This window comes from Actinia tenebrosa, unplaced genomic scaffold, assembly GCF_029948245.1.
Source record: "Actinia tenebrosa isolate PJP-AT-01 unplaced genomic scaffold, QUT_ActTen_1.0 PGA_scaffold0__85_contigs__length_37466705, whole genome shotgun sequence".
Classification (NCBI taxonomy): Eukaryota; Metazoa; Cnidaria; class Anthozoa; order Actiniaria; family Actiniidae; genus Actinia; species Actinia tenebrosa.
In genome coordinates, this window is record NW_028292569.1 from 14,441,758 (window position 1) to 14,457,537 (window position 15,780).

General features: G+C 38.4%; 2 protein-coding genes across 2 annotated transcripts; both read right to left on the reverse strand.

Annotated features, from left to right (window-relative positions):
• Window positions 1-3,405: 3,405 nt before the first annotated feature.
• On the reverse strand, window positions 3,406-4,194 carry LOC148913561 (uncharacterized). Its single transcript, XM_089034407.1, has one exon. It carries the CDS (start codon window positions 4,192-4,194, stop codon window positions 3,406-3,408), a length of 789 nt encoding a protein of 262 aa, XP_088890533.1.
• Window positions 4,195-8,769: 4,575 nt separating this feature from the next.
• Window positions 8,770-11,260, reverse strand: LOC116302615 (WW domain-containing transcription regulator protein 1). The gene is made up of 2 exons (XM_031711952.2): window positions 10,730-11,260; window positions 8,770-10,303 (listed from the first exon to the last, which is right to left on the reverse strand). Exons 1-2 carry the CDS (start codon window positions 11,152-11,154, stop codon window positions 9,496-9,498), a joined length of 1,233 nt encoding a protein of 410 aa, XP_031567812.1. The 5' UTR covers window positions 11,155-11,260; the 3' UTR covers window positions 8,770-9,495.
• Window positions 11,261-15,780: the final 4,520 nt, after the last annotated feature.

A 15,780-nucleotide genomic window follows, 5' to 3' on the forward strand; every position in this document is an offset into this window, starting at 1 on the left:
ATTCAAAAATGGCGGTTGTTGACCGTTTGGCATACGATACCCATATATGGTAAATAGTGTTCAGGTCCCTCGCTGTATACCGGAAATGAAACCACAGGAACCCCATTAGGTCTAAATGTAATTATGGACTTCCACTTTGTAGGACACTTTGTAGGTTTTTTAAAACTTAACACACTTCTTCAGTAGCAATTTTAAGGTTCATATGGGAGAAATGGAAATGGTAATTTTAGTAAAGGGCCAAATGAATTTTTGTAGCATAAAGAGATTATTTATTTATGATAATTTATCACAAAAGTCGCACAAAAGGATCATATAGGAGTCGGAAAGGTCAATAGGAGCTGGATCGTTATCAAGTGAGATATTTTGAAATGCTTTTATGAGTTTATTTTTGATAGAAGCTCAGAAAAAATCGTAAAAAATGTTGAATAAATTCACAAATTCTCACTGGGTACCCTTATAAACTGTTTCTTCTTAAAACAGCACATTTTTCATTTAGTTCAAAACTAACCGCGTCAAAGCAATTCCTCGAGTAGTCTTTTACTTTTTAGATCAATTTTAAGTTGAAATACCAAATAAAAGTTTGGTGTCGATCCCACACTCCACTAGAGAAAAATCCAATCCAATAAGACAATCCGGTTCCTGATTTTCCACAATTTTGGATTTTTGTACTAAAACCACCAAATTCCGATAGAGCAAGTTAAATAGGTATCAATTGGGTAATTTTTCTTGTTTTTAACGTGAAAAAGCAGCGGTTTTGTGGGAATCAAAGTATCGACCCGCAACCAATTGTACTCCATTACTCACTCCAACCCTCGCCACAGGTAATGGATACTACAAATTGGACTTACAACAGCTTGACAGAACATATGCACTACTGTCGAACGTTAAATATGAAGGCCACATGTTTTTTAACCACTGGCTATTAAGTGCTACCCAACAGGGACGATTGGTTCGATTCTATCAGTGTTCAAGATTCATCGATTACCCGGGGGGAGTGGGGGGGGGGGGTACTCCTCCAGAATTTTGGTAGGGGTGTTCCGCTGGGATTCTGAAAGGGGCACCCTGTTTATGACAAAAAAACTCAAATTTATAGACCCTGTTCATGACAAAAGATATAATTTATTGCACTGAGTTCCTGTTTCTATTATCATATCATCTCGCGTATCGTTTTTTTTACGACCATGGTAACCAGTTTCGGTCAATAAGAAAGTAGAAACCCTGAATATGACAGGAAACTCAGGAAGAACTTGCAACTTGAGTGAAATTGCATACCCTGTTTATGACAAGAAGCTCGAAAAATCATACCCTGTTCAGCGGATCATCCCCGTATAGTCCATATATGGGAGTACCCCCCCCCCCCCCCCCCGGGATCGATTACTGAATAGGTTGTACTGCACACCCCTCCCCTCCCTCTCCCCTACCTCTTACGTCCTGTCTGCATATATTTTGGATTTAATCAGTTTTAACGTTGTTTTCTTCACTTTCCACTTTTTTCTCCACTTTCTTACCAGTGGAGGAAAAAAGCGTCAAAACTGGCTTAACCCAAAATCTAAGAACGAAAGGACGAATGAGACACTACTTTTCAAAGGTCAGCTTAGATTTCTTTACGTTATTTCACATTTTTGACGATCTTATTGAGGTTTTTAAGTATCGCCATACATTTCCTTTTAACAAGACACCACAGCTGGAAACCTAGCTTGGGCTACCTGTGCGTGGAACGGAGTAGCTTCCACGCAGCTGTTGTTAGGAAAACAAGAAGGAAACAATATGTGTAGAGATATTGGCGTCAACTTTTAGCTGAGTTCCAATGTTGCAGAAAGGCAAGATCAGACTTGCCTACACGGTCACGGTGGCTGATTCATTTTGAACAAAACTTTCGTTGACGCGTCAATGAGCTCGAAGTTCATTATGAGGTGCGCGTGACTGCAAGAGATATTGTGAAGATCACTGCAGCCTCTAGGCCATGTCGCAACTTGTGTTGTTTACGATTCACCCAGCTCGTTACTATTGAATAACTGCCGTCGGTAGGCTTTTAATAACCAAAAAAGTAATGAAGTTAATTGTTAATAAGCAGTTCTCAATGCTCTTTTGTGCAACAACCGTTAATGGTCTTAGTAAAAACATTGTTTAAGGTTCGGTGAAGATAAAACACTTGGCTGACGCAGGAATTTTAAACATCACGTAACATTGAGGTTAAAATCCACAGGCCTTGTGCGATAGAATATTTTTGTTTTTGCGGAACGTCTTTTATTTACGCATTCTCAAAATTATTATCATTCATTTTTTGCATGCGCCACAAAACTTGCATTCGTTAAACTGCAAGAACATAGAACCAAACCATGCAAGTCGCTCGAGGAAACTAATTGTTGGTATGATTGAAATAATGAAGCGAAGAAATATTTTTGTTAATGGAATTAAAGAATTTCAGGTCTGTCTATCCTGTGCATCCGATGAGCTATGGTGATAGCGCACTACATCCACTAGTTCACAAGGATATGAAAATATCCTTTTTATCAGTATGCGGAGTATAGATAAACTATACAAAACACTCATTTTTTTTGAACGGCTAATAGTGCGCAGCTAGGTATTAAGATTTTTATTGGTAACTGACAGGATCTTAATTTCTAGAAGGATTAACCAGCGCTTTCAAGATGTGAGTTTCAAGTTCTGTGATACAATCGTAACTGGTATCCATTTATGTTTAATGTTATTGATCACCGTTACTTATACGACGCACTTAACTCGAGCTTTAACTCGTTAAGTTTCTATCACAGTATCGTATCGGCAACGAGCACGAAATCTTTGCGTATATCGTAAAAACTGATTTCTAAAGGAGTTAAACGAAAACCCAGGGCCGAACAAATATCCTGGCTAGAAAGATTATGCCAAAAAACTATCAAAAATGAGAGGATAGCTGAAAATATCCAAGGTAGCTGGGCTGACTAGATCTCGTGCACAAGCGTTTCGTGAGTGCAGACCCTTCCTGACAGCTTAACCCCACTATGAGTGTCAAAGAACTTCGGCAAGACGTAAACAAGTGACCAGTACCAGAAAAACGTACCTAACAATTAATAATTAAGTAAGAATTCTTATTATATAAAGACTAAAACACGGATGTTTAAAGCACTTGCATGGGACGAGATAACATGACTGAAGAAGGGTGGAGCGAATCGAAGTGATATAACGGATTCAACTCCTCTTATACCCGGACCGTGCATCGTATGCATGCAAGAGGTCCCTAGGCAGTCTTGATCTATATATAATAATAATAATAATAATAATAATAATAATAATAATAATAATAATAATAATAATAATAATAATATAAAGAGGCTTGTAAAGCGCCTATACAAGCCGGTTTTAGGCGCTGTAAAAAATAATAAATAAATACGATACAAACATAGATTACAAATCATAAGCAAGTTTAAATAAATAAGTCTTAAGTTCAGTTTTAAAAGATTCAAGAGAGGTATTGTTCCTCATAGGATTAGGCAGAGAGTTCCACAACACAGGAGCGGCAACGGTGAATGAACGATAACCATAACACTTTAGATTATACGGTTTTACAGACAGCAATACTTGAGACGACGAACGGAGATTACGAGCAGGACAATATCTATTTATTAATTCTTGAATGTACATAGGAGCAGAGCCATATAGAGCTTTGAAGGTTAGTAGGAGAATTTTAAACTTTATTCGATATTCAATAGGAAGCCAGTGCAGGTTGATGAGAATAGGAGTAATGTGATCGCGTTTCTTGGTTAGAGTTACAAGGCGGTCAGATGCATTTTGTACAGATTGAAGACGGTTAATGAGGTATTTCGGAAGGCCAAATAAAATAGAGTTATAATTGTCAAGTTTTGAAGTTATGAAAGCATGAACAAGAATTTCAGTGGACTTTACGGAGAGATATTTACGAAGTTTAGCAATGTTACGAAGATGAAAGAAGGCAGTGTTGCAGGTGTTCTTTATATGAGGTACCATGGTGAGAGCAGAATCAAATGTGACACCAATATTTCTAGCTTGAGTAGAGGGGACAATTTCATCAGGACCAAAAAGAAGATTTTGACTACAGTGTTGAGGATTGTTCAAGGAAGAGAAGATGAGAAATTCTGTTTTTCTCTTGTTTAATTTCAACTTATTGAGGGTCATCCAAGAATCAATTTCAGATAAACAATCATTGATGTGCTTCATAGTTTCTACTTTAAAAGACAGGTCATCATTACATTATATTTATGTAATATATCTATTATATATCTCTTGTCAAGTGTATTTGTGTGAATGCTGAGTTGGTTGCTGGTTCAGTCAGCCCTTTCTTCCTTAGATCTCTTCTTCCCTTCCGACCAAAACACGGAAAGCTAATGTCAGTGTTCCTTCAGCAAGTAGCTGGTCTTCCAGGGAGCCGACGGTGCGCACTTTACCCCCTCTCCCCCTCTCTCTCTCTCTCTCTCTTCATCAGTTCTCTGTTTTAAGAGTATATTTAAAGCTGAAGCTACACGGATTAGAAAGAAGTCGAAACAGACGTGAAGATCCTGAGGATCGTGGATCCCAACCAATTTGCAACTAAGCTACGTCTACTGAGCAACATCCATTTGTCCACGTGTCCTGTACCAGGCTAGACGCCCGTTACGTGACCCCATCGTTGCGTTAGCTCTAGTGCGTGCGCCGGATATTCTAGTTATAGTCCGTGACCGGTACAGGGACAGTAAACTCTCGTACACGTCAGAAACCATTCATTCTAGTAGACTAAGATGGCCACCCACGGACTAACCACCAGAACCCTCACACTTCCTGAACCAGGGTAAAAAGGCTCCATTCTGTCTAGGACTGTCTGAATGATTTGGCCATCACTTCCGTTTATGCTCTTAGTCATTGTTTACTTGAAGCTTTACTTTGGTTTGGTTTGGTCTTGTTTGTATTTTCCTTCTCTGCATGTTGGCTGCATTTATGTTGTCTGTAGTCTATTTCTTGCTGCTTTTGCCTCTCTCTCTCTCTCTTACTTTCCCTCATTATCATTATCATTATCATAACGTAGCGAAAAGCTCTTTGTCGGTCCTTCACAAACTCCTGTAATTCACTCTGACTGTGACCAGTAGAGCACCCACACGAGCCGTGACCCACCCTTGCCTTCTAGCTTTAGGCCAGCTGTTATCGACTTTCTTGTCGACAAAGACTCTAGTCGAAACTACCAGCAGCAATGTAAAAATAGACGTACACTCCTTCACCCTAAATATATCCAATGTATAAATATGATTAGTCCCACCGCAAGAGCATGAACTATGCGCAGAATAAATAAATATTTAACCATATTTGCCGGTTTGGGAAACAGGCTCATCTGTCCTTGCTGCATGCTCGTTGAATCTCTTCCCAATTTTTGATTCAGTGTTTTAAGCCGGCTAAGATTTCTTTAATCTCCTATTTTTGTTTTGCCTACTTGTCACTGTCTTGGGTTTTCAAAATACAGGAAGCAAGCATCAGTAAATCTTATGAAGACATAGCAAAGATAAGCCTGGTTTCCATATAATCGCTAACGATCGCTCACGGTTGCTCACGATCGCTGAGATAGAACTTTTGCTATCTCAGCGATCGCAATCGCTCACGATCGCTTACGATCGCTCGATCGCTGAAAAGTGTTTCCATATAATCGTTCGCGATCGCTGGCATCATTTTCAGCGATCCGGCGATCGTGAGCGATCATATGGAAACCAGGCTATAGTAAGATGTTCATGATCGACATAAGTAACTGAGAACGGATACTTGCATCCGTATTTAATCAAACTTCGCCTCGAGCAACGGGATTACTGGATGTAAATGAAAGACAAGTTTATTTTAGAACTACCCCTGGATCGATATAAACATTGAAATATTACAGACGAAGAAGAGAGAAGGAGAAGGAGAATGAGAATAAATAAAATTAGAAAACTGGGAAACCAGGAAAAACGTAGGCCCACCAGTTAAGCCAACTACATGACACACGAGCAGACAAAACCAAAACGCGCGCGCGAAAGAAAAATCTTAACCGATTGTTGGCCGTTATTCAAAGCGTTATCAAGTGTTTCTAACAATTTCTTTTCGCTTCAGTTCTGGTTAATACAAGAATCTTTTTTTAAACTCAAGTGGGTGAACAAAGCTTCGTAGCTTCTAAGTTCGTACTTCAGTCATCAACGAGGTGTAGCTAATCGGGCTGTTTAGCTCACGTATTAGAGATGACTGCATGGACCACGACGACTACTGATTGTCTCTTCACGACACGGAAACATGTCAAACGCCACACAATCCACTGCAGGAAAGTGCTGGACATAGGGCCGTCTTCGTACAACAGTCCGTAAATCCTGATTCCTTGCAATTTTGTTTTGCTACTTAGTTTAGTTAGTATGCGCTAAGGATTTATGCACCAAGTGGCACGGTCAGAGGGCGTAGGATGTAGGACCTAACGGCAAATAAACTCTTTGATAGATTAATGATAAAAGGGTAAATTGATAGATGTGTTAATTAAAGGGTAAATTATACATCATGAAAAGATGAAAAAACTTACTGACGTTTCGGACTCCTTCGTAGGAGTAAGAGAGACCACGTTTTTTCATCTTTTCACCGCGGTGTATAATTTACCCTTTTATCATTACTGTTTCATTAGAAACGCCGATGCAGCTCAAACTAGTTTTTAGCTAGTTAACTCTTCTTTGATAGATTCACAACAGTGTATCGCATCAGAAAAAAATATTCTTCATATATGAAAAAAATTGAAAAGACAATCGCACATTTTTTATTTATTTTGGCCGACTTTAAACAGCCTTAATTTGAGTCTAGGGTCTAAGTGAAACAAGCACTAGCGCGGCATCGAAAGACAACTCAATCTATAGCACCGTCGGACGAAAGGCTAAAAAGGTCGATCATAAGTTGATTTGAATTACATGTGATTTAGAAAACCAGTTGTTTCAGTTAGAATCATTGACCTGGATAATGACTTGCAGCCTTGAGCAAAGGCTAACTTGGCTTATCATATAGTCTATATTTCATATTGCTTGAACGATGTTTGATTTTAGGAGCATTCGATTGTCGCCTTAAAGACGCATCCCTATTGATCAGTGTATCCGCTCATTCTTTGACCATTAACAGGTACATCGTTTTAAGTCACAATGAGATCACAGCCTTCCATGGGATTAAACTGTCTTCTCATTCATACTCAGCTTTTAGACGCTTTTGTTTTCGCAATTTTGAATCAACCACACCTTATTTTGTTTGTCATGAGCAAACATACTCACCCAGTTCTGAACAGTTCTGAACAGCAAGACTCTGGGAAAAAAGGCGAGTCATGCTCGGCCGCTTCTGGGAGTCAAAATGAACACTTCTCGTACTGAATACTAAACAGACCACGTTCAAAACAACCAAATTACTCATATTCTGAACTTTCGACTCGTAGATATCAATTTGTGTACAATTCTAGTGCCAAGAAACTCTAAATGACAAAAGATAAGACAGCACACGCTCATGATCAGCCAGAGAGTTTACTTTTTCGTATGTTTGCTTGCTACAGTGGGGGTCTTATTGAGCTAAACAATTCGTCTCAAACAACTATTCAACTTATCAGCTCAAGTCAATAACAAACTATAAAAAATCCCAGAAAATTGTTTTGTTTAGCGTGCCAATGTTAGTGCCGTTTTAATATTTTTTAACTAGGGGGTGAGTTTAATTAGTTTTCGAGTTTAATTGCTCCTGAATCTGAACGGACATGTTATAAGATAAATTTGACGCGTTTGTTATAATTGGTCAGATAATTTTTTTGAATTCACTTGGAAATTTGTGAATAGTTCGGCATTTTATTTAGGCAACCGATTTTTGCAAACATTCGTTGCTAAGCGCCTAAACGTTAACGTTCGTTTCAAGTTTTCAATGATAAGTTTTTTTCACGAAGTTGAAGATATTTCCAAAACGGGAAAGCAAAAAAATTAGGCATGCTTGGTTCAAAGTTTTTAACTACGTACGCCGATTACGTTTCAAATTCAAGCATCACTTTTTAGTCGTTCAAGAGACATTTATTAATCATTCTTCTGTAGAATGACGCTTGTCTGGAGTCGCGTCGAAAAAACAGTAAAATTCTGGAAAGCCAAGCGACCAGAATGATTGACGTCATATTCCCCATGACGTCACAGCGGATTCCGTGTTGTGTTGAGCCTCCAACTGGTAGAAATCTGGTATTAATCAAATCAAAAAGAATCGTACACGAAATAATCTGTAAGGGATTCCAGGTTTTCGCTTTGCTTCCATTTCTTCAGTAGCATTTCTTTTATTATCATTGATTATTACAAAAATATCAACTTTACATTTTGAAGCTGAAAATTCAAACGAATTGGATTACTTATTATATCAAAAATATATATCTTTTTACTTGAAAATATACCACTAAAATAGGGAAGTTTCTATGCTTTAAACCTCCCAGTTATCTAGGATAGTTAAGATTTAATTGTAGCAAAATAGAGAAATAGTATTTTACACCTTCAAAGGACTATTTTTCTTATTCAAAAAGTTTTAAATCTAAATATTGCAATATTGAAAGTCAATCCTCGAATCTACAAGGATAAGTTGGTAGCAGAGCTGCTACTTTAGTTAAAACATGACTATGTTATTATAAATTCAATCACTTTATATTGGGCGCCTAGTTAATTAAAATCTAATTTTTATACAAGCAAGCAGCAAGCATACGAGTAAGACCTTTTATAAGAGATTCTTATTAACATAAAAGCATCAAAGGAATCATTCAACCCGAACAAATAAAAAGAACTTATTCTTCTTTTAATCAACAAGATGTCAGAAAAATAATTTTGCTCAAAATACTCTGTCTTATGTACATAAAGATTTGAGAACTTTTCTCCACCCGGGAGTATACACATATATATGTATTCCCTTATAGCTAATATCGTTCAAGATTGTCCAGTTATTGAGCGTATTTTTCAATTAATAAACACTGAATTACTATGACTCTCAACTCGTAGGAGGAGTTAGCGAAGGATCAAATATACGAAGCAGAAATATAATACTAGATTAGTAGATACCTTTACTCCATGATTTTTCGTATTCTCTTCTTGTTTTAAGCTTTGGAAATTGTTTCCTTACAGTTTCAATCACTTTTCTATTAGATATTCTTTCTAATTCTTACTATTTCTATGTGAATATGGTATTCGACTCGTTAGGTTAGAGTCAACTTGGGAGTTTCGCTGCGAAACAACGGTCTGATAAGATTTTCCTTCTTTAGAAACCTACCTAAGCAGGATAGTATTACTAACAAAAAACTAATTATTTTCCCTCCAAAAATTGCTTCAAGAGCAGAGGTATTTGTTTTTAGCGGACTAAATGTACTATCAGTACCACTACTGCTAAAAGAAAAAACAGCTTCACTTACAATATAAAAATACTCGAAAATACTTCAATATACAAAAATATATACTTCTGTGTGAAAAAATATACGAACTACTCAAGGATAAAACCCACAGTTCACAGTTATAACCAAGTTAAGAAACTTGGATCTGGGATCTTGGACATATTGGGAGTGAGCACGGATTCGACATCACTTAACATATCTGTTTGCAAATCAAGTCCTACACCTAGATCATCGGTTTCCATGGCTGAAGGCGTAGAATCATTGCTGTCGATCGTCCCCAAGTCGACATTTGTCCCAGGCAAATTATCGAAGAAGTCTGGAAGTCTGCCAGTGTTATTCCGCCCTTCTCCTGAACGACATGTTGAGTCTTTCGTATTGAAGTTGGCGTCAAACATAGTATCATCTACATCAGCAATAAACGTTCCGTATCCAGTGTTCATTCCGAGCCCGGAGTCGAACGATTCGTCTCTGATGTGGCCATTCTGTGTCGTATTTTCTGGTTGTGTAGGTAGTTGTCCTACTGAAGCCTCTCTTACTATATTTTCTCTTACTAAATTCCCTAGAAGAGATTTAGTACCGCCTCGCTCCAATAAGCCATGTTTGAGTAAAATCTCTTGCTCACGGAGCTGGTGCTGTCTTTTCTTCAGCTTTTCTTGTTCCAGTTGTACTCGTTCTAGCATGGCTTTGTGTGGCTGTGGTCTATTTTGGAGAATGGAAGGAGGCTGATTGGTGTGTCTGGTTTGTGGTATTGCAGCGACCCGTGGATCGACCCAACTTGTAGTCCGAGTAAGATGGTTAATATAGTAGATCTCTCCCTCTGGTGTAATGGCTTGTTCCCAACCATCGGGTAATGAGTTAGAGTTGTTCAAATTCGTGGTCGATTGAGTCTTCCTGGGGTCTTGCCATGTCGTTATCTGTTCGAAGTGACTAAAATCAAAACAGCATAGTCAACAATTAGTGATTTGAACGGCAGTCCTCTTTAAACACAAGATTACACTGGCGTAAACTTAACTACGTTACATGATCTCTATGCATTACCCGCCATCTTGAATAGTACACGTTGAAAGCACAACAGGTTTTCTAGTGTGTTAACTGAAAACAATTTACCCGATGAAAATATAACGGTGTTTCCAAGGAAGTAAATTGATTGCTAGAGCGAAATTAAGACATCTGAACCAGACAATTCGACACCTTGAGGAACAATCCTATAAAACTTTGTCGACACACAGCTAATTATTCTCGAACGCTATGATTTACAACACGACTCCGTAATCATCTGTGATTTAATAGCAAGAACCACCTGGACTGCTGATTATAAGAAGTACTTCTAACCCAAAGAACAATTCTACTTACTTCATGAAGTATGGCTGTCCTGTTGGCGAAGTTCGCATCTCCCATCCTGGAGGCAGTTGTGATTCTTCGAACGCAGTGCCGTCGTAAGATTGCGTTCTACTGTGTGCCGGGTGCAATGGGTATAATCCTTGTCCAGATGTACTCGTAGGAATTGTCAGAGAAGCCGGCGAACTGTGGGCACGCGAATGAGAAATCGAAAGCCCCGTATTGTCATCGGGACTTAGTTTTGTAGGATCCAGAAGCGTCGGTTGCTTGAAGAAAGATGGTGGAAGTTTACGCAGCTTCATTGGCAGCGAGCTGGATGAAGACTCCACAGCCTTGGTTGTTTTCTGAACAACGTGAAATAACGCATCCAAATCGTTGTCTGAGTCACTACGAACGTGAACCACACAATTCCCGCTATTTTTTCGTTCCATTGACATCATGAAAGTTAGAGTTGTTGTTAGGGATCTAGGATGTTACCAGCTTCATTCGCTCGGTGATAAGTAATAATTGATCTGACTTGATATTATTTTTCACATCAATATATGTACCTTGAAGCGTAGCCGCTCTAATATGTCGCAGGGGGCAAACTCGGGCTGGGCCGTGACGTCATACACGACTCGCGAGAATAAAACCATAGTTACATCTCGTCGGCCAATCACGTTGCGAGAAATAAATTAATTATCAAGTGACTAATCACTCTAGCTATTGTTCAATCTATTTCTGACCTCTACGTAACGTCACTTCTCTAAGCGTGGGACAAGCTCAAGATGAGTCACTAACTTTCGACTAGCATTGGATTGAACTGCCTCAGTGGCTTCAAGAAGAGGGTTTTATCAAAATTCAGTGTCAGAGATACGGTTATCCAATGTTTCCTGTTCGGTTCTTACTAAAGAGAGGCGTTAATGGATAGGAAATCTGTCGGTTTGGTACGAGTCTACCTATTATTAGAAGCTCTTTCCTTATAAATCAACCAGAGAACTTTGGCCAACTTGAAGACCATAGAATAACAAATACTCCATTAAAATTTTTATTTTCCCAACGCCATTTTGTCGGTATTAATCGTTTAGTGAACTTGAAAACTTTAGACAACTGCACAAACGGAAATGATAACCCCGTTTGACAAAGACAACCAACTTTATAAAGTTCTATAGACTTCTAGATAATTCTAGATAAGTTAGTTTGTATTTTGTAAAAAAAAAAAAAATTGCTCGCTTTTTTAGGAGGAAGCCTTTAACGTAGAGATAGATGTCGTGTCGTGGGCATCAGTACAGATCCCGTTACGTTTCCTTATTGAAACATGATCATCGAGGGTCGATTTGACGAATCCCTGCAGCGGTCAACTAAGTGACAGTTGGCAAACAGTAAATCAAGGAACAAAGGAGATCATTGGAGCATATAGACCGGTACCGGAAACGCTATTAATACATGCCCACGAAACTGATACTCCTTAACCCTTTCGGTGGCTTTCATTAATGTAGTTGAGAACACAAAATGCTCTATTTTTTTTCCAGACAACTCTCGCTAATTCTGATTTCCCGCGAAGCAGTTTTGCCGTTTCTTGTCGTAGCGTTGTTGCTTCGTATCAGCGCGCGCTCCTTGACCTGTGTCTCGTTGGACGTAGTGTCATTTATCGTTAGTGATCAGCGACACCATTTTGACAGGCTTTTGTCAGCACTTGTTAAAAGACCTGCAGAATCTTACGTTCTCTGTGAGCTAGATTTTCACTATATGTACATCCTGACCCCTTTTTTAAGACCCCGATTTATTGTTTGACTACAATAAACACAAGACGACACGGCTTACGAGATTATGCTATCGGGAAGACGAGACAAAGGTTCATTATTCAACGAGATATCTATTAATTCTTAAACACATCAGAGGCGCAGTGTATGGATAAGGTCATTCGTTGTCTTCGTTCAAGCGACTAAACCGCACGCAATTTTTATAAACTTTTTAAAAAACAACTGGTCGGACGCTATATTTTTCGTGCGCGCACGGCCGGGAAAGGCAAAAGAAAGACCGACTGAATTTATCCAAACTTACGGCTCCTGAGTTGTTTAACTTATCCAAAAGATGACTGCGTTTTTATTTGTTAGTGGATTTAGCAGAGTCAACAAATATTGCAAAAAGACTAAACTACAATAAACAATGCTTCTGATGCCGACAAAAACGATTGCATTTCTTGACAAATGCAAGTGCTTGACAAATAATTTCAGGGTAATTTCGCGGGCTGTCATGTCGTTTCTTCATTGAGCAAGATTGGAAGCAATCTGATAGGTGAATTTGGTACACAAAATAGGTCTGATTGACCTTGCTTATTGACCCTGTGACTTTAAAAGTCTCTCAAAACGATATTTATACCTTTAAAACGAACCACGGAAACTACTTGGGTGAAAAGTATAATTTTTTCTTCATCCACCATCTTCTTCTCCGACACGATCAAAAACATCTAGCTTTTACTTAACCAAACTTAACAAACGCCTCAGAAGCTTCTGTTTTCTGCAACAGGTTTTTTCCCTTGAGTTCCCGGTAATCGGATTTTGATGGAATCAAGTGACCATTGTATTCATCGTTTGTACAAGCCTAAAGCCGAGATTATATCTCGATTCTCGGTGCATGCAGAAACGTTCTGCTCAGCAAATTGGTTTTGTGATTTACCTTCCAGGATTTTTGGAAGGACTTTCGACCTAAGCAAAACTTATTATTTTGTACCTTTTTACTTGAGGTGCAATTACCTTTAATCAAACTTTGGAATTCTGCTACACAGTACAACATTTATTATATAGATTAAGGAAGTTTTAGTTTGATTGTTTTTCAACGTCTTCAGATCACCAACGAAGCTGATCTAACGCCACAGGACAACAAGCCTACTAGAGTTTGTTTTTAATCTCATGTTTCATATGTTTTCAATCAAAACAACTCAACAAAGGATTTGTTTGTCATTTGTTTTCATTTCTCTAAATCTAGAAACGTCATTAATAAATTTCTTCATAAAAATAGCGATAACATAAGTTTATTTTGTGGGATGCAATTTTGCTAGCAGAAACCGAGTGCCATCTTACTAATTATTGCACCAGACGTGATTAAGTAATAAGAGTAGTTCTTTATTGCATTAGTACGTTCCCCAATTTGGAACTTATCGTTTTACAGAGATAAGCCAAAAACTGATTCAGTTTCAGCATTGCCAATACAATTCATTAACAATTACTCGAAATGACTTTTTACTCTTGTCAAAGATGATCAAAATAAAATTTGACCAGGACACTTCTTATTTCTTTATCGCATTGAATGAATTTTGTTTAGTACGAAACGTGTTATGCTTGGGCGTCGTTTCCTTCGACATTTGCTTCCTCAGTAGAATGAAGAGAACCGACCCATAAAATCTGTAATCGAACCTGTTTGCAGTTTCCATTCTTCTTGCATTTCATGGCCCACATCAGACAACTGGTAATTCTTGCACTCTGTAATACCACCCGGGTCTTCTAAGTGCATCAAGAAAACCCGGGGGAAAGTACTAACACCAACGTAAAAAGCAGATGTAAATTATCTGACTCATTCAATAACACTGACGTAAAAACACTAGAAATCTGTTTTAGAAGTTGGAAAGATTCCAGTCCTAGAATAGTATAGCATTACTAGGAAGATGCTGTCCACCAACTCAAAGAAACGTTTGAAGACAGGACAAAACAAAAATTAGGCTATTTCCCTGCTGGCATAGTACGACACCTCTTTTACTTTCACTAGATCGCGGTGTATTCAAGGGCGAAACGCCAATGCAGCGGATGAAAGAAATAAGGAAACTCTTTCAGCTGGAAATTAGTCAATGGTCAAGCGATAAATAGAGGCTTTATTTCCCCCAACAACAACAGATAAGAACGCATTGATTCAGTTGGTATCGCGATAGTGTGTAACCCTATCAGGTTAAATCCTATACTCTAAGTTCAATAGGTCTTCACATGTGGGATCGTCTTCGGCAATTCTAAAGTTTCTGCTTGGGAATTGGTTTTTTTTTTTTTTTTTGTTTGATTCCAATTTTCGGAAAACGTGAAACCCTTTTTAGTAAGAGATTCAGGCTGACTTGGCTTCTCCAAATGCCAGATATAACTGATAATAGAGTGACCAAGTGTCATTAATGACAACTACATCCCAAAAGTGAAAAGTTTATGGTTTTCATGCAGTCCATCCAAATTTTTATTTCTCAAATTTTCGTTTCTTTATATTAGCTTCTTTTGTTGGTTAACATTTGCCAGAATAATATTTATTTGTAAGTTCAACAGGCAAATTTCTCATCCAGGAGAAACGGTTTTACAGAATCCACTAGAAGGAAAAAAGGCCATAAAACAAATAGACTAAAAAAACAACAACTGAAGGTCAAATGGCTCTAAATTTTGTTCAGCTCTACTTTTAAAAGTCACTGTTTTTAGCCCAGAATGTTTTGTTAAATAAACCTATTAACAGACCTTACCATAACAGACCCCTTTGTGGATCAATGGCTTTGCTTACGAAGTCATTTACAATCGCAAATTCAATCAAACAGTAAACAGTTTTTCGCTCCAAGAGATCCATTCTCATCCACCAGCATGGGATGTGTTGTCTACCTTTGATATTAGAATTATCCCACGCTCAAATAGAAAATACCGCAGGCCGACAGATTGATTTAAGTCTAATAACTTGGTAGTTGACCCTAATTCCCAAAACACACGACGGTAAAGTCTGCTAAACTTGGCGGCGGTCATTCAAAGACACGACCAGCTCTTTTCCCGCGCTTTCGTGGCCTATTAAAATTAGACCCGCGCGCAGGCGCAAAATGCTCCGTCAGATACAAATGTGAAAAGGTGTCGAAACGGTTTCCCGAGTTCTCTTGGTGAATAATTAGAGATTTGGGAGTGTATTTGGGAGGTTTTTGGGGTGTGAAGTGTTTTCTCCGACGGAGAGTTCATGATGTCTAAACTGTAATGTGACCGGACACGTACGAAGACTAGTAGAGTGTCCTGAGTGCTTTATTTTAATTCATGCTCCGTTACTTTATTTCGGTAATACCGATTGCTGTTAAACTGAAGTTGGTC